This window comes from Ricinus communis, chromosome 9 (assembly GCF_019578655.1).
Source record: "Ricinus communis isolate WT05 ecotype wild-type chromosome 9, ASM1957865v1, whole genome shotgun sequence".
Lineage (NCBI taxonomy): Eukaryota > Viridiplantae > Streptophyta > Magnoliopsida > Malpighiales > Euphorbiaceae > Ricinus > Ricinus communis.
Window position 1 is genome coordinate 8,654,646 of NC_063264.1, and position 14,530 is coordinate 8,669,175.

The following is a 14,530-nucleotide window of genomic DNA, read 5'->3' on the forward strand; positions in this document are numbered from 1 at the left end:
AAAGGCATGAACAAATCAATATAAGCCTAGGATAATCAAGTGAAGCTATTTGAAATCCAATACTAAAAAATGAGCCGCATATTACATGTTACTTAAGTCTAATTGTCATGTTTACTATATGGGATTAGGTTGGATGAACTTCAAGAGCTTTGTTTATTTAAAGAAATTTTTTAATAGTTAGGAGTCTTATTTTAAGTTATCTTTTTAGTTTACGAGTTCTATTTCTAGTCTTATTATTATTTGTTTCCTTGTCATTATAGAATTAGGTTTTTCTAAGGCATATATAAGCTAGTACGATTTCTATGTAAAGAGAGTTGTTGAATATTGATTATTTTGGAGTTAATTCTCTTTTTTTATTCCTTATGAACTAGGTGAATTTATCAACTGAAGGCTTGGTATTTTACAAACTTAGTTTAATCTAAACTTTTATTTATATTAAACAGCCTTTAATTCTTTATAATTAAAGTTCTTAAATGCAAGTAATTTAAGAGTCTTGTTGGGAGTTAGAGTTTTTTTGCTAGGTGAATGATCCTTAGTAAAGACATCAACATTTAATACAGGTTTGGCACAAATTAACCAGGTTCGTATCACAAATACTACATAAAACCAGGGTTATCATACATAAGAATCCATCCTCTAACTTTTTTAGTAAAATAAATTTTACTATTATAAATTTAACATTTATGAAAATTCTGCATAAATCATTATTTTGGAACAAAACATAATGATTCATATGTGGATTTACATAATTGTCAAAAGTTTGGATCTTATTTTCTTGCCAATTAAGCTCCCACTACTGCACTTACATAAATTCAAGAAAAATGAAAAACTAGGGAGCTATTAATAAAAGAATGTGGTTATGGCATACATGTTCTTCACTCATAATATGTTGTTTCGTGTGTACTTTCTTGTCACAATTTTCCTGGAAACTAAGCTACAAAAAGTACAAATTAAAAAGGGTCATAGCACCTACACCTTTTGCTTTATCAGGAAATGAACTTTCTCGTTACTTAAGGAGAGTGATCCTGAGCGCAGCATTCTATGTTATAGACTACTTGTCAATTATATAAACTCTTTTTCTTCAGTTCCACCTTATGGAAGGTTAAATCTTTAATATAGAAAATAAAGATCATCAAATTTGTTATATCTAAGAAAAATATAGTTAAAATATGTTAGTGGACATATATTTTCAATCATGGTCTTTTTAAATATTATTGAGTTGTTCAGTATCTATAATTTCTGGATGTTTTGGCTTCGGATAGCTAGCAATTCTATACTATTTTTTTCTTCACTTACAATATTAAATAAAATAATAAATTATTAAGCTAAAATAATATTTCAGGTGTTATAAATGAATAATGCTACACAATTCATCTATTTTTGTCCTAACTCTTGCCTACCTTATCTGATATATAATATTTTTATATAATTATCTTTTAATTTCCAAATATTAAGACACAATTTAGCAAAAATATTATTATAAACCACATCAAGTGGGTGAAAAGTAGGATAACAATAAGTAAGATGTTTATCATCTTTCTTTACTTATAAACCCTTTGAAAAGTTGTACCTTTTTTTACTTCTTTACCTAAATAATTTGGATTCTTAATTTCACGGATATAATTTTATAAATTTTAAAATAAAATACTAATGAATAAAGAAATTATCCAAGAGTGTCTATATAAGATAGTAAGGGACTTTTTTAACTTAATTAAAGTATCGAGTTCGAATCTTGAGTATCAGTTGCGTTAAACTTCTTGAGATAGTATTTTATCATCCGCAAGGATCCTGCTCATATGTACTAAATTATTTTAAATTATAAAATTAAAAATTAAAAAGGATTCTGCAGAAAAAAAAAATAGAAGATTGTCATTCAACTATAAATAAAAAGTACTAGTGAGTTTTATATTTAATTATACGAATACAAATCATGCTAAGGAATATTTGTATTAATCAACTAGAAATTTAAATTAACTAGGAAAGATAAAAAGCAACCGTTAAGATCCCTAAAGGAAACTAAAGAATTTCTAGAATTGGAATTGCTGGAATTGAAGTTGATTTCTTGTTATAGAAATTCTTGTGTATAATTAGTTGCATTTAATTGGCTATCCTTTGAAACTCTTTGTTGAACTTATACAATAGGATTAGTAATTGCATATTGTTTGCATCTCCATTCCTCACTAACTTTTGCAGTATGCTTCCCTTATTTTCTAGTAACTGCTCCATCAATTTCTCAATTTACAACTTCTGCCAAATAACTCCTATATGTTAATCTAAAATTTATGTGAGAAGTTTAGTGAGATGAATTGTATCTAAATTAAGTTTATCGAGCCGGGTTTGTTTTGCGGTTTAATAGATTGTTAAAGAATAGTTTTTTAATGTATTATCATTCGTTGTTATAAAAATAGATTTGGATAATATGAGAAATTATCATCTTTGCATTCACAAGCACAATGGTTTTGTATTCTTCGCAAACTCGAAGATTTTACTAGAGAACACCTTAGAGTCTAAAAGGCACCTCATCTCATTGGATTCAACTCTTTACAAATATAATAAGTCGCTGTCTCTACTAGCTAGGAGTCGGTCTTTATTTAGACATCTTATTAGTATCCCAACATTCACTCTTCTTCCTTATTAATACTATTTGCACCGCTCCAGATTCAAATTACATGAGAGATTATCTTTATCTCTACAAGCTTTATGGTTTTATCCCTTAATGAGTAGATTTAAAGACTTTTTAAAAGGTCACTCATTTAATCTGTTTTTTTTTAACTTGACATGTTTAACTTTATAGTTCCTCCAACTGTATAATCAAATAACCTAAAAGCATATAATTTAATTGGATCCAACTCTTTCTATATACTTTTGTATCGAGCTGCAATTTGAATACTCATGCACCCTTATACTAGAAAAGCCTACTAGGCATTCCTCGTTTAGGCATCTTACTCCTGTCCCAGCATTGGTACTCTAATTTTATATCATCTAGCAATTAACATTTGTTCTATCATCTTGTATTTAATTCTTTAGGTTAAAGAATTCAAATTATCAGCAAGCTGAAACGTTTCTTGTTTAGAGAGAATTACAATTTTTTTCCTTGAAATTTAACATATTACATCAGCAGCCATTGACAATATAAACATACTGTAGAACTAAATCCACATCTTTTTTATTTTTTCCTCTTTTTTCTTCTTTCAGTCAAAGTCAGTTTAGCCCTTGAAGTTGTGATACAATAATATACTATTGTTTTATTAAATATTAATAAAAATCTTATCTCTTGAATCAATTTATCCTTCAACTTTTAAAAATAATAATTATCTTTCTACTATTAAGTATAAGAACATGTTTTCATATAAATTGTGCAATAATGATTTATATAAACCAGTTAATAGAAAAAGTATAAACATAAGCTTAAAAATATATATATATATATCTTCAGAATTCAAATGCATGAATCCAAATATAATCGCAAAAAAAGGAACTTCAAAGGAAACTGCTTGGATTGTTTGGCTATAGTATCAATCGTGAATTTTATTAAGCTTTATGTGTTTTGATATTGCTTTATGGTTTATCTTGCACTTATATTTCATATTTAATTGTTAGTTCTGCTGTCTTTTTTATAACGTTGAGGTATTTGGGGCTTTTTCACTTGCAATTGAGAGATAAGAACTATATCTGAGTTTGTATTCGGAAAGTTTATTGGCTTGGGTAGTTCTCCTCAATTGCAAGTTTTTTTCATTTTATATTAATAAAAATATTATTATTATTATAAAAAATATTAAGAAATTGACGACACAACAATTCAGCTTCAATTGTCGGCCTGTGAGTTCCATTTGCTTATAATTTAGTGATCTTAACGTATGATATGATATGATATGAACATCTCCTAAATTTCTTTATGTGAAATTGGAATCAACTGCTAACCCTAATTGCTGATATGAAATTAGAGAAAGCAAGTCGTCCTCCTCTCTATCTCTCCTTCTTTTCCTTTTATCTCATTCGTTGTCATATATAAACATGATAAGATTTTCCCTTTCTTTTTTTTATCTCATTTGTTCTCTAAAAATGATAAGATATTCTCTCTCTCTCTCTCTCTTATCTCATAAATATGATAAGATATATATAGCCATGTTTAGTGTCATATCCGTTGCTTCTGAAAAGAGATGCAGTGAACAAGAAGCAAATTTAGTCCCCCCCATCTTTTATCTTATTATTTGACAATTGATTAAGTACCTAATTAAGTCAGTTTCAATTAAATATTTCTCCTTCATATATAATTTTTTTATAAGAAGTCAAATAAATTATAACTGCATAACAGAGATATTTTATTCCCTTATGAAAATAATCTGAAATGAATCTGATATCTAAATGAATGTGCTTGTACATTTATATACTTTATTATAATATAATATAAAATTATTAAAGGTACTGTGGAGGTGTCAAGTCAGAGCCAGCCAATAAATTCTATTTGAGGCTGGAAAAAAGAAATTGATTGGGGTAAAGCATCTAGCATTGCAAAGAAGAGGTTATAATTAATTCGTTTTCTGCAATTTTCTTTTTATTTGTTTGTATTCTTGTGCCCTAGGGTTTTGTAAAATCTGGTCCACTTCGATTATAATTTGAAGATTCTTCTCTGGGGCTCAAGTTAAAGGGTGCAGCACTAGGATTCAAGGGTGTCCATGGATCCACTAATATAAAATGACCTATCTATATATCATGAAGGAAAGGTTATTATTTGTAGACCAAAATCAATCTTTTAATCTTCTACGAAAAAGCAGCAACTATATATATATATATATAACATTTTAATGACCACTAAAAGATTTAATTAAAGATAAATCATTTTATTGGGTAGTGATATAATCTAGTGAAGGTTGTCCTTCCACGCCATAAGTTTTGAAAATTATATGGCCCCCTACTCAGCTAGATCGACTCTATAAATATGTCCATATGATCAAATCTATATATTATCTAATCTTTTTCTTTCAACTTCCATTATTGTAGTAAGCTAGCTGTTAGCCTTCCTTTCAATTTCCAAAAATCCATATCCTTCATGTAAGTTTCTCCCTTCCATTCCATTCACTAGCAACCTAATTAAGCCCTCCGTCACTTCTCTAAATTAACATGCTAAAAGAGTAGTTTGTATACAGTATTGATGATTTATGTGTGAAATATTAATTGCGTGTGTTGTATATATATATTCTCTATCTATTCTATATATGTATGCGAGAAAATATTACGAGTGTGTTACACTAAATTGTTAAATGAGTTACACATACTATAGTGTCTTATACTTGAAAATAAAAAAATATTAACAGTAATCAATTTATTATGTCGACTATAATACACCTGAAGCATGTGCAAATTTTCCATTATACATTATCCTTCTAATCTCCAAGCTTAATTTTTCTTTCCAAATTGATTGGTTACTGGGTTAGATTTGTTGATTATAGATTGCAGATTAATTTGAAAGACACTTGAGGGTGCAGATAGACTGAATTCACCAGCAGGTTACCTTTATGTTTTATGCCCTAAATATCAAGTGAAAGAAAATAATAAATTATACCACCAAAATAGCTGAAGTTGATGCAATTACTTTTTGACAAAGATTCTCTAACAATTTGGTTCAGAAGTATTCATCAATAGTTATAATTTTGCTCCCATTTCCTAATTACAGGAAGAACTAAACGAGGATTTGGACGTGTTTTATTCCTCAACTTTTTGTGTTCATCTGTCAATGGATTCTGATCCCCCATTTGAAGAATATTATGAGGTCCTTTTCAAAGGCTCGCTTGTAAGAGCAGTAAAAATAAATGATGCTGAAGAATGTGAGCTACCTGTTATTGACATGAGTTCTTTAAATTCTGAACAAGTGGAGAGACAAAACTGCATAGAAAAGATGGGTGAAGCAGCAAGGGAATGGGGTTTCTTTCAAGTTGTGAATCATGGGATCCCACGAGAGGTTTTGGAAAGTATGCTGCATGAACAAAGGAAGCTGTTCTATGAACCCTTTACCAATAAGTGTAAAGAAAATTTCTTGAATTTATCTGCTAACAGTTATTTCTGGGGCAACCCTAAAGCTACATGTTTGAGGCAATTTTCTTGGTCAGAAGCTTTTCATATACCTGTTACAGATATTTCAAGAATGGATGGAAGCAGGAGTCTCAGGTACCTTTCCATCTTATATCTCTTCTTTCATATGTGTGTAATCTTTACATCAAACTCCTAGCCGGTGATTAACTGGAATACATCCAATATAGTAAATGTGAAATTAAACTAGTTTTAAATGATTGAATTGCAGTAAATTTAATAGCTAATTACTCCTTCAAGAGTTTTAACATAGTATATCTAACGTTCAAACATAATTGAAACATTATAGAAAATTCTGATAAAATTGAAAAGAAAAATTAAAAACAAAAACTTGAGCCTTGTTTGAACCCAAAACCTGTTAAAGTAACAGCATTAAAAAAATAATTATTAATTAAATTCTGAATTTTATATTTTTTAACAATCTTATCTAATTATTTTAAAACTTTAAAACAAATACATATGCTTTTAATTTATTTTTAAGAATATTTTTTGACGACAATTTCTAAAATTTTATAATAAGAAAAATGACGTGACATGTCAATTATGTTTACTAATATTATAATTAGTGAGAACAAAAATTTTATTGCGGTTAGATGTAAAATGTGTGAAATGATACATATATGTGAGACTTTAATGGTTATATTATTAACTTTATGATAAATTATCTTTGCTGATTTAGAATAAATTTTTTAAGTATAGTCAGCTTCCTATATTATCTTTCTTATCATAAAATTTTAAAAATTGTCATTAGAAAATATTAATAGAAACAAATTAAAAGTATAAGTATTTATCCTAAAATTTTAAAAATAATTAGATAAAATTATTAAAAATTATAAAATTTAAAATTTTATTTGATAATTAGACTTAAAACAAAAACATCAATTTGTGTAAATTTTAAAGACAAGAATTTTACAATGACATATCATTAAATATCTAGAAGTTTTAGTATAACTGTTAAGCTCAATATGGATTTGTTTCAAATTTCATTAATATAAAAAAATTAAATATTCAAAATATTTGTTAAATATTCAGATAGCATTCTCTCAAAATCACTACTATTGGTCACTTTCTCTCTTTTTTCCTTAACAAAGAGAAAATGAAAAGGATAAAATTAAAAATTACTTTTGATAATAAACGTATAAATGGATTTTCTTAAAAAACTTTAATATGAATAGTTTATAAAAGAATTTAAGAAAGGTTACGGATTAAATTATATTATTTACTTTAAAAAAATTTGATATAGACATAATGTATATTCTCATTTATATACTAAACCGATAGATAATTAATACATATCTATTAATTTTAAATAATAGAATATATCTTAATCATTCAATATTAAAATATAAAATACTCATCTATATATATCATTTTTCTATTAATTATACTATATGCATTAAATTTAAAAGTAAAAATTTGTCGCCACTAATTTTGACAGTCGGTAGCCTTTCACCCGAGTGATAGAGATTAAACAGCAAACAGCCTTATCCATTTGCAGCAGCACGGAACCTGGGACATGAAACTTTGTTGCTGCCATCAATCAGTCCTTTCTTTTTTCATCTTCAAACTCAACATCAGAGAGTCACTTCCAAAAACTTCCCCGACATTCCCATACAATTCATGCTTCTTACCATATGGCCTTTCCCTGTTTTTTCTTTGTTCTTCATGTGAATTTCACGTGATCGTGACCATACCATTCAGTTCCCAGCATAAGGTTTTTTTGGATAAGTTGATTCAGACAGCCTTTTCTTTTCTTTTCTTCTTTTCTTTTTTATTTTTATTTTTATTTCACGTGTCGTGGATTTTTCTTTTTCTTTTTTCCTTTTTTTTCTTCGTATAGCCTTTTTGTTTAGCTATGGGAAGATTTGGATTTTCGAAATGCCTATCACGAGGAAATTTACAAGTGGGTTTTGCCTCGTTAATTCTTTGTTTTGTCTGATACAAGAGAGATTCTTTCATGCTACGTGCAATTGGTATACACGTGGAGCTGGGCTATATGGATATTCAAACACTTGAATCTCTGTTTTTTTTAATCACTTTAAATGCTTTAATTTATAATTTAATAAATATTCTGATTTATTTTTTAATATTTAATTATTTTTAATACTATATTTATTTAATATATCCACGTATATTATATATAAATAATTCTTATTAAAATTATAAAAGTTAATATTCGAATTAGATCACTAAATTAAAAGAAGATTAGTTTACTTATATATTAAACTAAATCAATATATATATATATATATATAAAATATTAAAATAATAAAATAATTAAACTTTAAATATTCTAATATGCATTTTAGTGGTAAATCATGGTGCTCTTGAACCATCAACTATATGTAAATACAAAATAAAACAAACCACGTGTCGTAGCTGTAAACATTGTTTACCCGTAAAATAAATATATAAATCAAAATGCCAAGTCAATAACGTAAAAGATTTAAGTGATTATATATTTACAACATAACATTATAAGTTTCCTATTATAATTATAACGCGCCATGTACAATAAAAAAACAGAAAATAATAGTGATAAAATATAAGATTGTATTAAAAGTTTTATGCACACAAAATTTATAGGTAATAAATAAATTGTATATGCGTGCAATGATTTTATGAAAGGATAATAATTCTTAAAGAAATATTCTAAAGAAATAAAAGAATTATATATAATAAATAATTTTAAAAAGTAATTTTAGAGAGAGATAATAAATAAATTATATAATAAAAGTTAACAAATAACCTTTTTACTGGTTGGATTTAAAGTTGTGAATTCCTATTCGAACCTAGTTTTAGATTTAAATAGTATCGATTTCAATTTTGACTGATTTGATACCGGATTGAACCGGTCTGTGGCCAGCCCTACCAAAAGCCTTTGCTTTAGCACTGAAATTTTAGCTTTGGCAACATATACGGTCTATTGGTAGAAGAAGTTATGCTTTATAGTGTAAATTATTATTAGAGAAACTTATTATGGAAACTTGACTCTTAAAACCTCCATGGATCGATTCTTAGCCCAACTGATGTAACTTTCTCCTTTAGCTGATCACAAATGATAAAGAAGGCTAGCAATAGATTCATATCATGAGGCAAGAGATTTCAATTGCCTACTTTCATAACTTTCATCAATGACTAGGGTAGCTTTGGTAAGACCTTGCCAAAGAACATATCAATTATGCCATCTATGTAAAGCTTTAACGGTGGTCTCCTTCCTGAAATATATAGAATTACATTTTGTAATATTTTAATGATGAATTTTAATTTTTCAGTAAATTAGCCACTAGAAAAGTATTACAAAATATTTTTTCATAAATCTCTTTAAATGTACCATGACTTTTTTCTTAATAACATTTTTTTATCTGGGCTTCAAAATCAAAAGTAAAAACAAATTAATTTTCTTTTTGAAGGAATATTTTCTCGATCATTTTCAGGCCCGCCATTGAAGCATTTGTCAATGCAGCAACTACTTTAGCTCAAAGCTTAGCTGAGATTTTAGCAGAGAATATAGGTGTCAAAACCAGTTTCTTTAAAGAAAATTGTACGGCAAGTTCTAGTTATGTAAGGATGAACAGATATCCTCCATGTCCAGTTTCTTCTCAAGTCTACGGATTGTTGCCTCACGCCGACAGTGATTTTCTAACAATATTGTACCAAGACCAAAATAAAGGATTGCAATTGTTGAAAGATGGAAGTTGGGTTGGTGTTAGACCTAATCCTGAAGCTTTAGTAATCAACATTGGCGACTTCTTCCAGGTAATACATGCTTGGTAAATTAATTGTTTGCTTAATTATTGGCTTAGTTGGTTATGCAAATTTTGCACTTGTAATTACATGATAAAGTCTCTTTGCTCCGTTTTAAGTTAATTTCCATAGCCACTGAGAAGAACCTTACAATTTAAACATCTCAATGTGTAAATTTTCTACCTCCTAGATAAATTAATCGATGATGATTAGGTTAAAGTTGAGATATTAATTTGAAAATTAATATATATGTATGTATGTAGAGAGAGAGAGAGAGAGAGAGAGCTCAATTTGAAATTGAATATCCAAGTGATATTTTCATGCAGTAAATAATTATAACGTTCAGTCATTATAAAAGTATAAATTTATATATTTTTTAATTCGATTTAAATTTTAAGTTTATTTGTAATATTAAGAATTTAAATTTTTATCCAGATTTTTTAAATTGGCAATTTTAGCTAGGATCATGACATTAGTTATAATTAAATGTAATTTTGGTGCAGGCATTTAGCAATAGCATATACAAAAGCATTGAACATAGAGTGGTTGTCCCTCAAGAAGTTGAGAGGTTTTCTATGGCATATTTCTACTGCCCATCGTACGAAGCCATAGTAGAAAGCCATATCAAGCCAGCAAAATATAGAAACTTCAGTTTCAGAGAGTATAAGCAGCAAATACAGAAAGATGTTGAAACTACTGGTGATAAAATTGGTCTGTCAAGATTTGTTCTATGATATACGAGAGTGGATACTATCTAAGCCGAATAGCTCACCTTCTGAAAAGGGCTCCCCTAAAGTTTTAGGGTCCCTCTCGGTTCCCCTACTACCCATTATATCTTATCTAGATATAGATGTGATGGTTGGCTTCAATAAGTACCTGAGGTTTGTTTTGGAAAATGGGTCTCCAGCTGCTTGCCAACATCATTAATTTCAAGTTGCAACTACTTCGTGGTTGAAAGCATGCATGCCTTATATTGTTCTATGTCTTCTTTTGTATAATGGAATCATTACCGAAAAATATTATATATTTTTAAATTACTATTCCATTATCAGGAGGAGGGCTTGAAACCGGAGATGTTTATTGAAAATTAATCCACAAATACCAGATATCTTAGTTTAATGATAAGATTAGATTTAATCAGACTTCACTGATCTCAGAAAAATAAGATTAACTTTAAATTCTTTTTATTGCACTCCACATCGGATGATTACTGGACCTCTAATAAATTAAAAAAATCGATTGTATCACAGTCATTAATGATATTCATAAACTCTAACCTTTTACAACGAAATGCTGAGAAAACAGAGATGATTGAGCATAATGGATAATTCATTGCTTTTATAATCATATATGTACTGAATTTAATGTTATTCAATTTTAAAAATCTGAAATTCTTCTTTTTGTTAATTGAAAATTTGAAAGTCTAAATTTCTTTTTAAAACAAAATAACTAGCTAATAATCTTAAAACAAATTGACATTTTCGGTCCTTAGTAATTTAATAAAGATCATTAGTATGAATATATTTAAATTGAAAATGTGATACTTGCTTGGTATAGAACAAAAGAATTTTGGTCTCTTGCTGCCTTGCGTTATGTGTCCAACAGAAATGAGAATTTAATGCTCCAACAAGTAGGATATGGGCTTCAACTAAATGAACTGTATTTTTTATAAAAAATCTTAAAATATAGATATATTTGTTATTTTTTCAATATATTAATCCAACTGTTATCATCCTTTTGTGTGGCTCAAACCCAAGCATGTTTGAAGAATAACCTAAATCATATGGCTGGGCTTATGTAGCTATTTTTGGAACCAGACATTGTGCAACCCATTAATGCATTTATGCATTTTGGATGCATTGATCTTGGCCTGCTACAAGGGGCTGTCCCTGCAGGAGAGGTCTTCTAGGAAAGGCTACTTTATACTTCTATTCCAGCTGAGTCCATTTAACACTGCATGCTACTCAAATTCAACCATTTTTTTCATTGAAATCATCTCATGTTCATATTCAATATAATTTTCTTCTTAAATTTCTAATTGAATGGCTAAGATTTTGATTGGAAAATAATATTTAAATTTCATATAATGGACAATGATATATGAAATATTCTGAGTCTATTGATTTCTTCATGCAAGACATAATGCAAATAAAGTGGGATACTGTTTAGCTCATTTTATACCAGCTATGCAATTGTTTTATGTTCTTGGATTGAGGAAGTTCTTTCAAGTGTTGAGATCTTAATCTCAAATAATATAAGAGTTTTATCTTCTCCTTAATATTAATTTCTTTTTCCCAAAAAATAAACATAAAAAGATTTTAATTTTAATAACACAAGTTTTTTTTTAAACTTAATTTACTGAATAAGTTATAATATCATGCTATCATAAATTATAAGTTATAATAAATTATAATGGTTTGGGTGGTATACTGTATCAGTGTTATATTTTTTTTTCTATTTCAATTAAAATTAAATTAATAAAAATTAATTATTACTACAAAAAGATTTCATGCTATGTAATATTCAAGAAAATGAAAGGTTTTCAAAATTAGGCAAAGGAATTCCTAAATGATGGAATTGGAATTCATCCTCCATGGAAAAAATGAAAAGTGGACAATTGTAAATGGCAGGTGTTAGTGTTACCTCTATTCACTGCCATATTCTTTGTTCTCTTCTAACAACAATACAATCACTAAAATATGATTATTCTTTAGCCTCATTGGTCTGCATAGTCAAACATCTCCATTTTCTCATTATACTTTCTTTCTTTTCTTTTCCCAATTATCATTGGCAGAAATTGGAAAATTCAGAGAATCAGCATGTCACTCTATCATTACCCTTCCCAAGAAAGTACTAAAGAAAGATAGCAAAAACGCGGACCCTCGAGTCTTGGTCTTCTCTAAAGGAGAAATACAAAAAGAAAAAAAAAAATTGAAACTTTCTTGCTGCAAATCTATCTCATTGCAGATGCCCATCAATCCTTTTCTTCATCTTAATCTTCTTTTCCTGCTTCTGCAAATACTCTCTTGAAAACCCTGCAAGAAGAATCCATCTTTTCACCGGAAAACACTATGCCGGATTCCGGTGGTGGCTGCTGCAGATGCTGTTGTAGCTTTATATTTACTCTGGGTTTAACAGCTTTATTCATGTGGCTAAGTTTGCGTCCATCAAAACCCAAATGTCTACTTAAAAAATTTTACATTCCAGCCTTAAACCATTCTTTAACTCCAAGAGGAAACACCAGTCTTATCTTCCAATTGGGGCTAGAAAACACAAACAAAGATAAAGGTGTTTATTATGACCCAGTTAATGTTACATTTTTTGATAGTCCAAAAAGAAACCACACTGTAGGGAATTTTGTTATCCCCGAGTTCTATCAAGGTCACAAAAAGAAAGCTACAAAAGGTGGTGAGATTAATCTTACTGCAAGCTCTGCTTTTGATCAAGACGCGGTTTCCCGAGCGGTTTCTAATGGGTCAGCGGTTATCCGGGTGGATATGGCTACTAGAGTTAGGTACAAGATTATGGCATGGAAAACCAAGAGGTATACGATTACGGTTGGTGCTGATATTAATATTACCGATCAAGGTACTATAATCAATCCTAAGAAAGGTATAAAGCTTAAATCCAGTGCTGCTAAAATTAGGAAATTTGAGCTTTTCTGGACCAGTTTGTTGCTTTTTGTTTTGATTAATTAATTTATTGTGAATTTCTTTTCTTTTCTCTTTTTTCTTTGTAGTTTGTGAATTTTGATTTGCTTGTTTTTGGGTATTTATAGTTCTTGAAAATGTTGTTGTTATCATTGTTTAGCTGATTGTGTGAGCAATTTTTTGTTTTCAAAAACTGAAATTGCAATTCTTTCTAGGGTTCAAGCATTGAAAAAAACGAAAATTAAAGAATTAAAATGATTCTTTGTGTTCTTGTTGGGTTACAATGAGATGCTAGAATTTGTCAGGAATACCAAAGTGTACCCAAATGAGTAATACTAATTTTCAGGCATTACCATTTTTGAAAAGTCAGTTCTGTGAAGTATAATAATATGATGGATAGAGTGAGCTCTGACTTTGCTTATATGAGTAATTTGTTTGTGACTGCTAAATTTAATTTTGTCATCCAATGATTGGGTTTAATGGAGCACAAAAAAGCCATGATTTTGTCTTTTTTTTTTTTTTTCCCTTTTTATAATTTTTTGTTTGTGAAATTATTATCCAGAAATGTAGCATATATATTGTACTGCAGTTTTTTCTTCTTTAGCTTTTCACTTGTCAAGACAAACAGTCTGATATAATCTCATGTCTATGGGAAAGAATATTGAACTAATTCCTTTTTTCTTTCTTTTAGTTATATTAATTATGAAAGTATAAATTTATAATTAATTTATTAATTGCGAAAATGAAAGTTTTATGTGTAACTCAATTAAATATTTTATTAATAAATTAGATGTATTTTATTTATAAATTAATTTTATATTCATATTTTATGGCTAAATTTAGTACATTTTATATAATAATTATATTAGTCAATTTCTATTTAAATTTCTATAAATTCTCACTTATCTTAAATAATTAATAGAACATATATGTTGAATATTTTCTAATAATATTAGTTAATATATCAAATATAAATACAATAATTATTTTAGCTTATATAAAAATAAATGTTGTAGCAATAAAGCGGTTTACAGCTTACGGTTTCA

General features: G+C 28.3%; 2 protein-coding genes across 2 annotated transcripts; both read left to right on the forward strand.

Moving 5' to 3' along the window:
* Positions 1–5,734: 5,734 nt before the first annotated feature.
* On the forward strand, positions 5,735–10,791 carry LOC8280721 (gibberellin 2-beta-dioxygenase 8). Its single transcript, XM_002522797.2, has 3 exons — positions 5,735–6,165; positions 9,525–9,846; positions 10,338–10,791. Exons 1-3 carry the CDS (start codon positions 5,735–5,737, stop codon positions 10,566–10,568), a joined length of 984 nt encoding a protein of 327 aa, XP_002522843.1. The 3' UTR covers positions 10,569–10,791.
* A 1,767-nt stretch (positions 10,792–12,558) lies between these two features.
* LOC107261539 (protein NDR1-like) lies at positions 12,559–13,914 on the forward strand. The gene has a single exon (XM_015721593.3). The coding sequence runs from the start codon at positions 12,906–12,908 to the stop codon at positions 13,530–13,532; it is 627 nt and encodes a 208-aa protein (XP_015577079.3). The 5' UTR covers positions 12,559–12,905; the 3' UTR covers positions 13,533–13,914.
* Positions 13,915–14,530: the final 616 nt, after the last annotated feature.

What these genes read in the sequence shown, in the direction of transcription:
- LOC8280721 (XM_002522797.2), top strand. Translation starts at nt 5,735, where the DNA reads ATGGATTCTGATCCCCCATTTGAAGAATATTATGAGGTCCTTTTCAAA. An exon ending in GATGGAAGCAGGAGTCTCAG is followed by an intron (nt 6,166 to 9,524) that starts GTACCTTTCCAT and finishes GATCATTTTCAG; the next exon opens with GCCCGCCATTGAAGCATTTG. An exon ending in ACATTGGCGACTTCTTCCAG is followed by an intron (nt 9,847 to 10,337) that starts GTAATACATGCT and finishes ATTTTGGTGCAG; the next exon opens with GCATTTAGCAATAGCATATA.
- LOC107261539 (XM_015721593.3), top strand. Translation starts at nt 12,906, where the DNA reads ATGCCGGATTCCGGTGGTGGCTGCTGCAGATGCTGTTGTAGCTTTATA.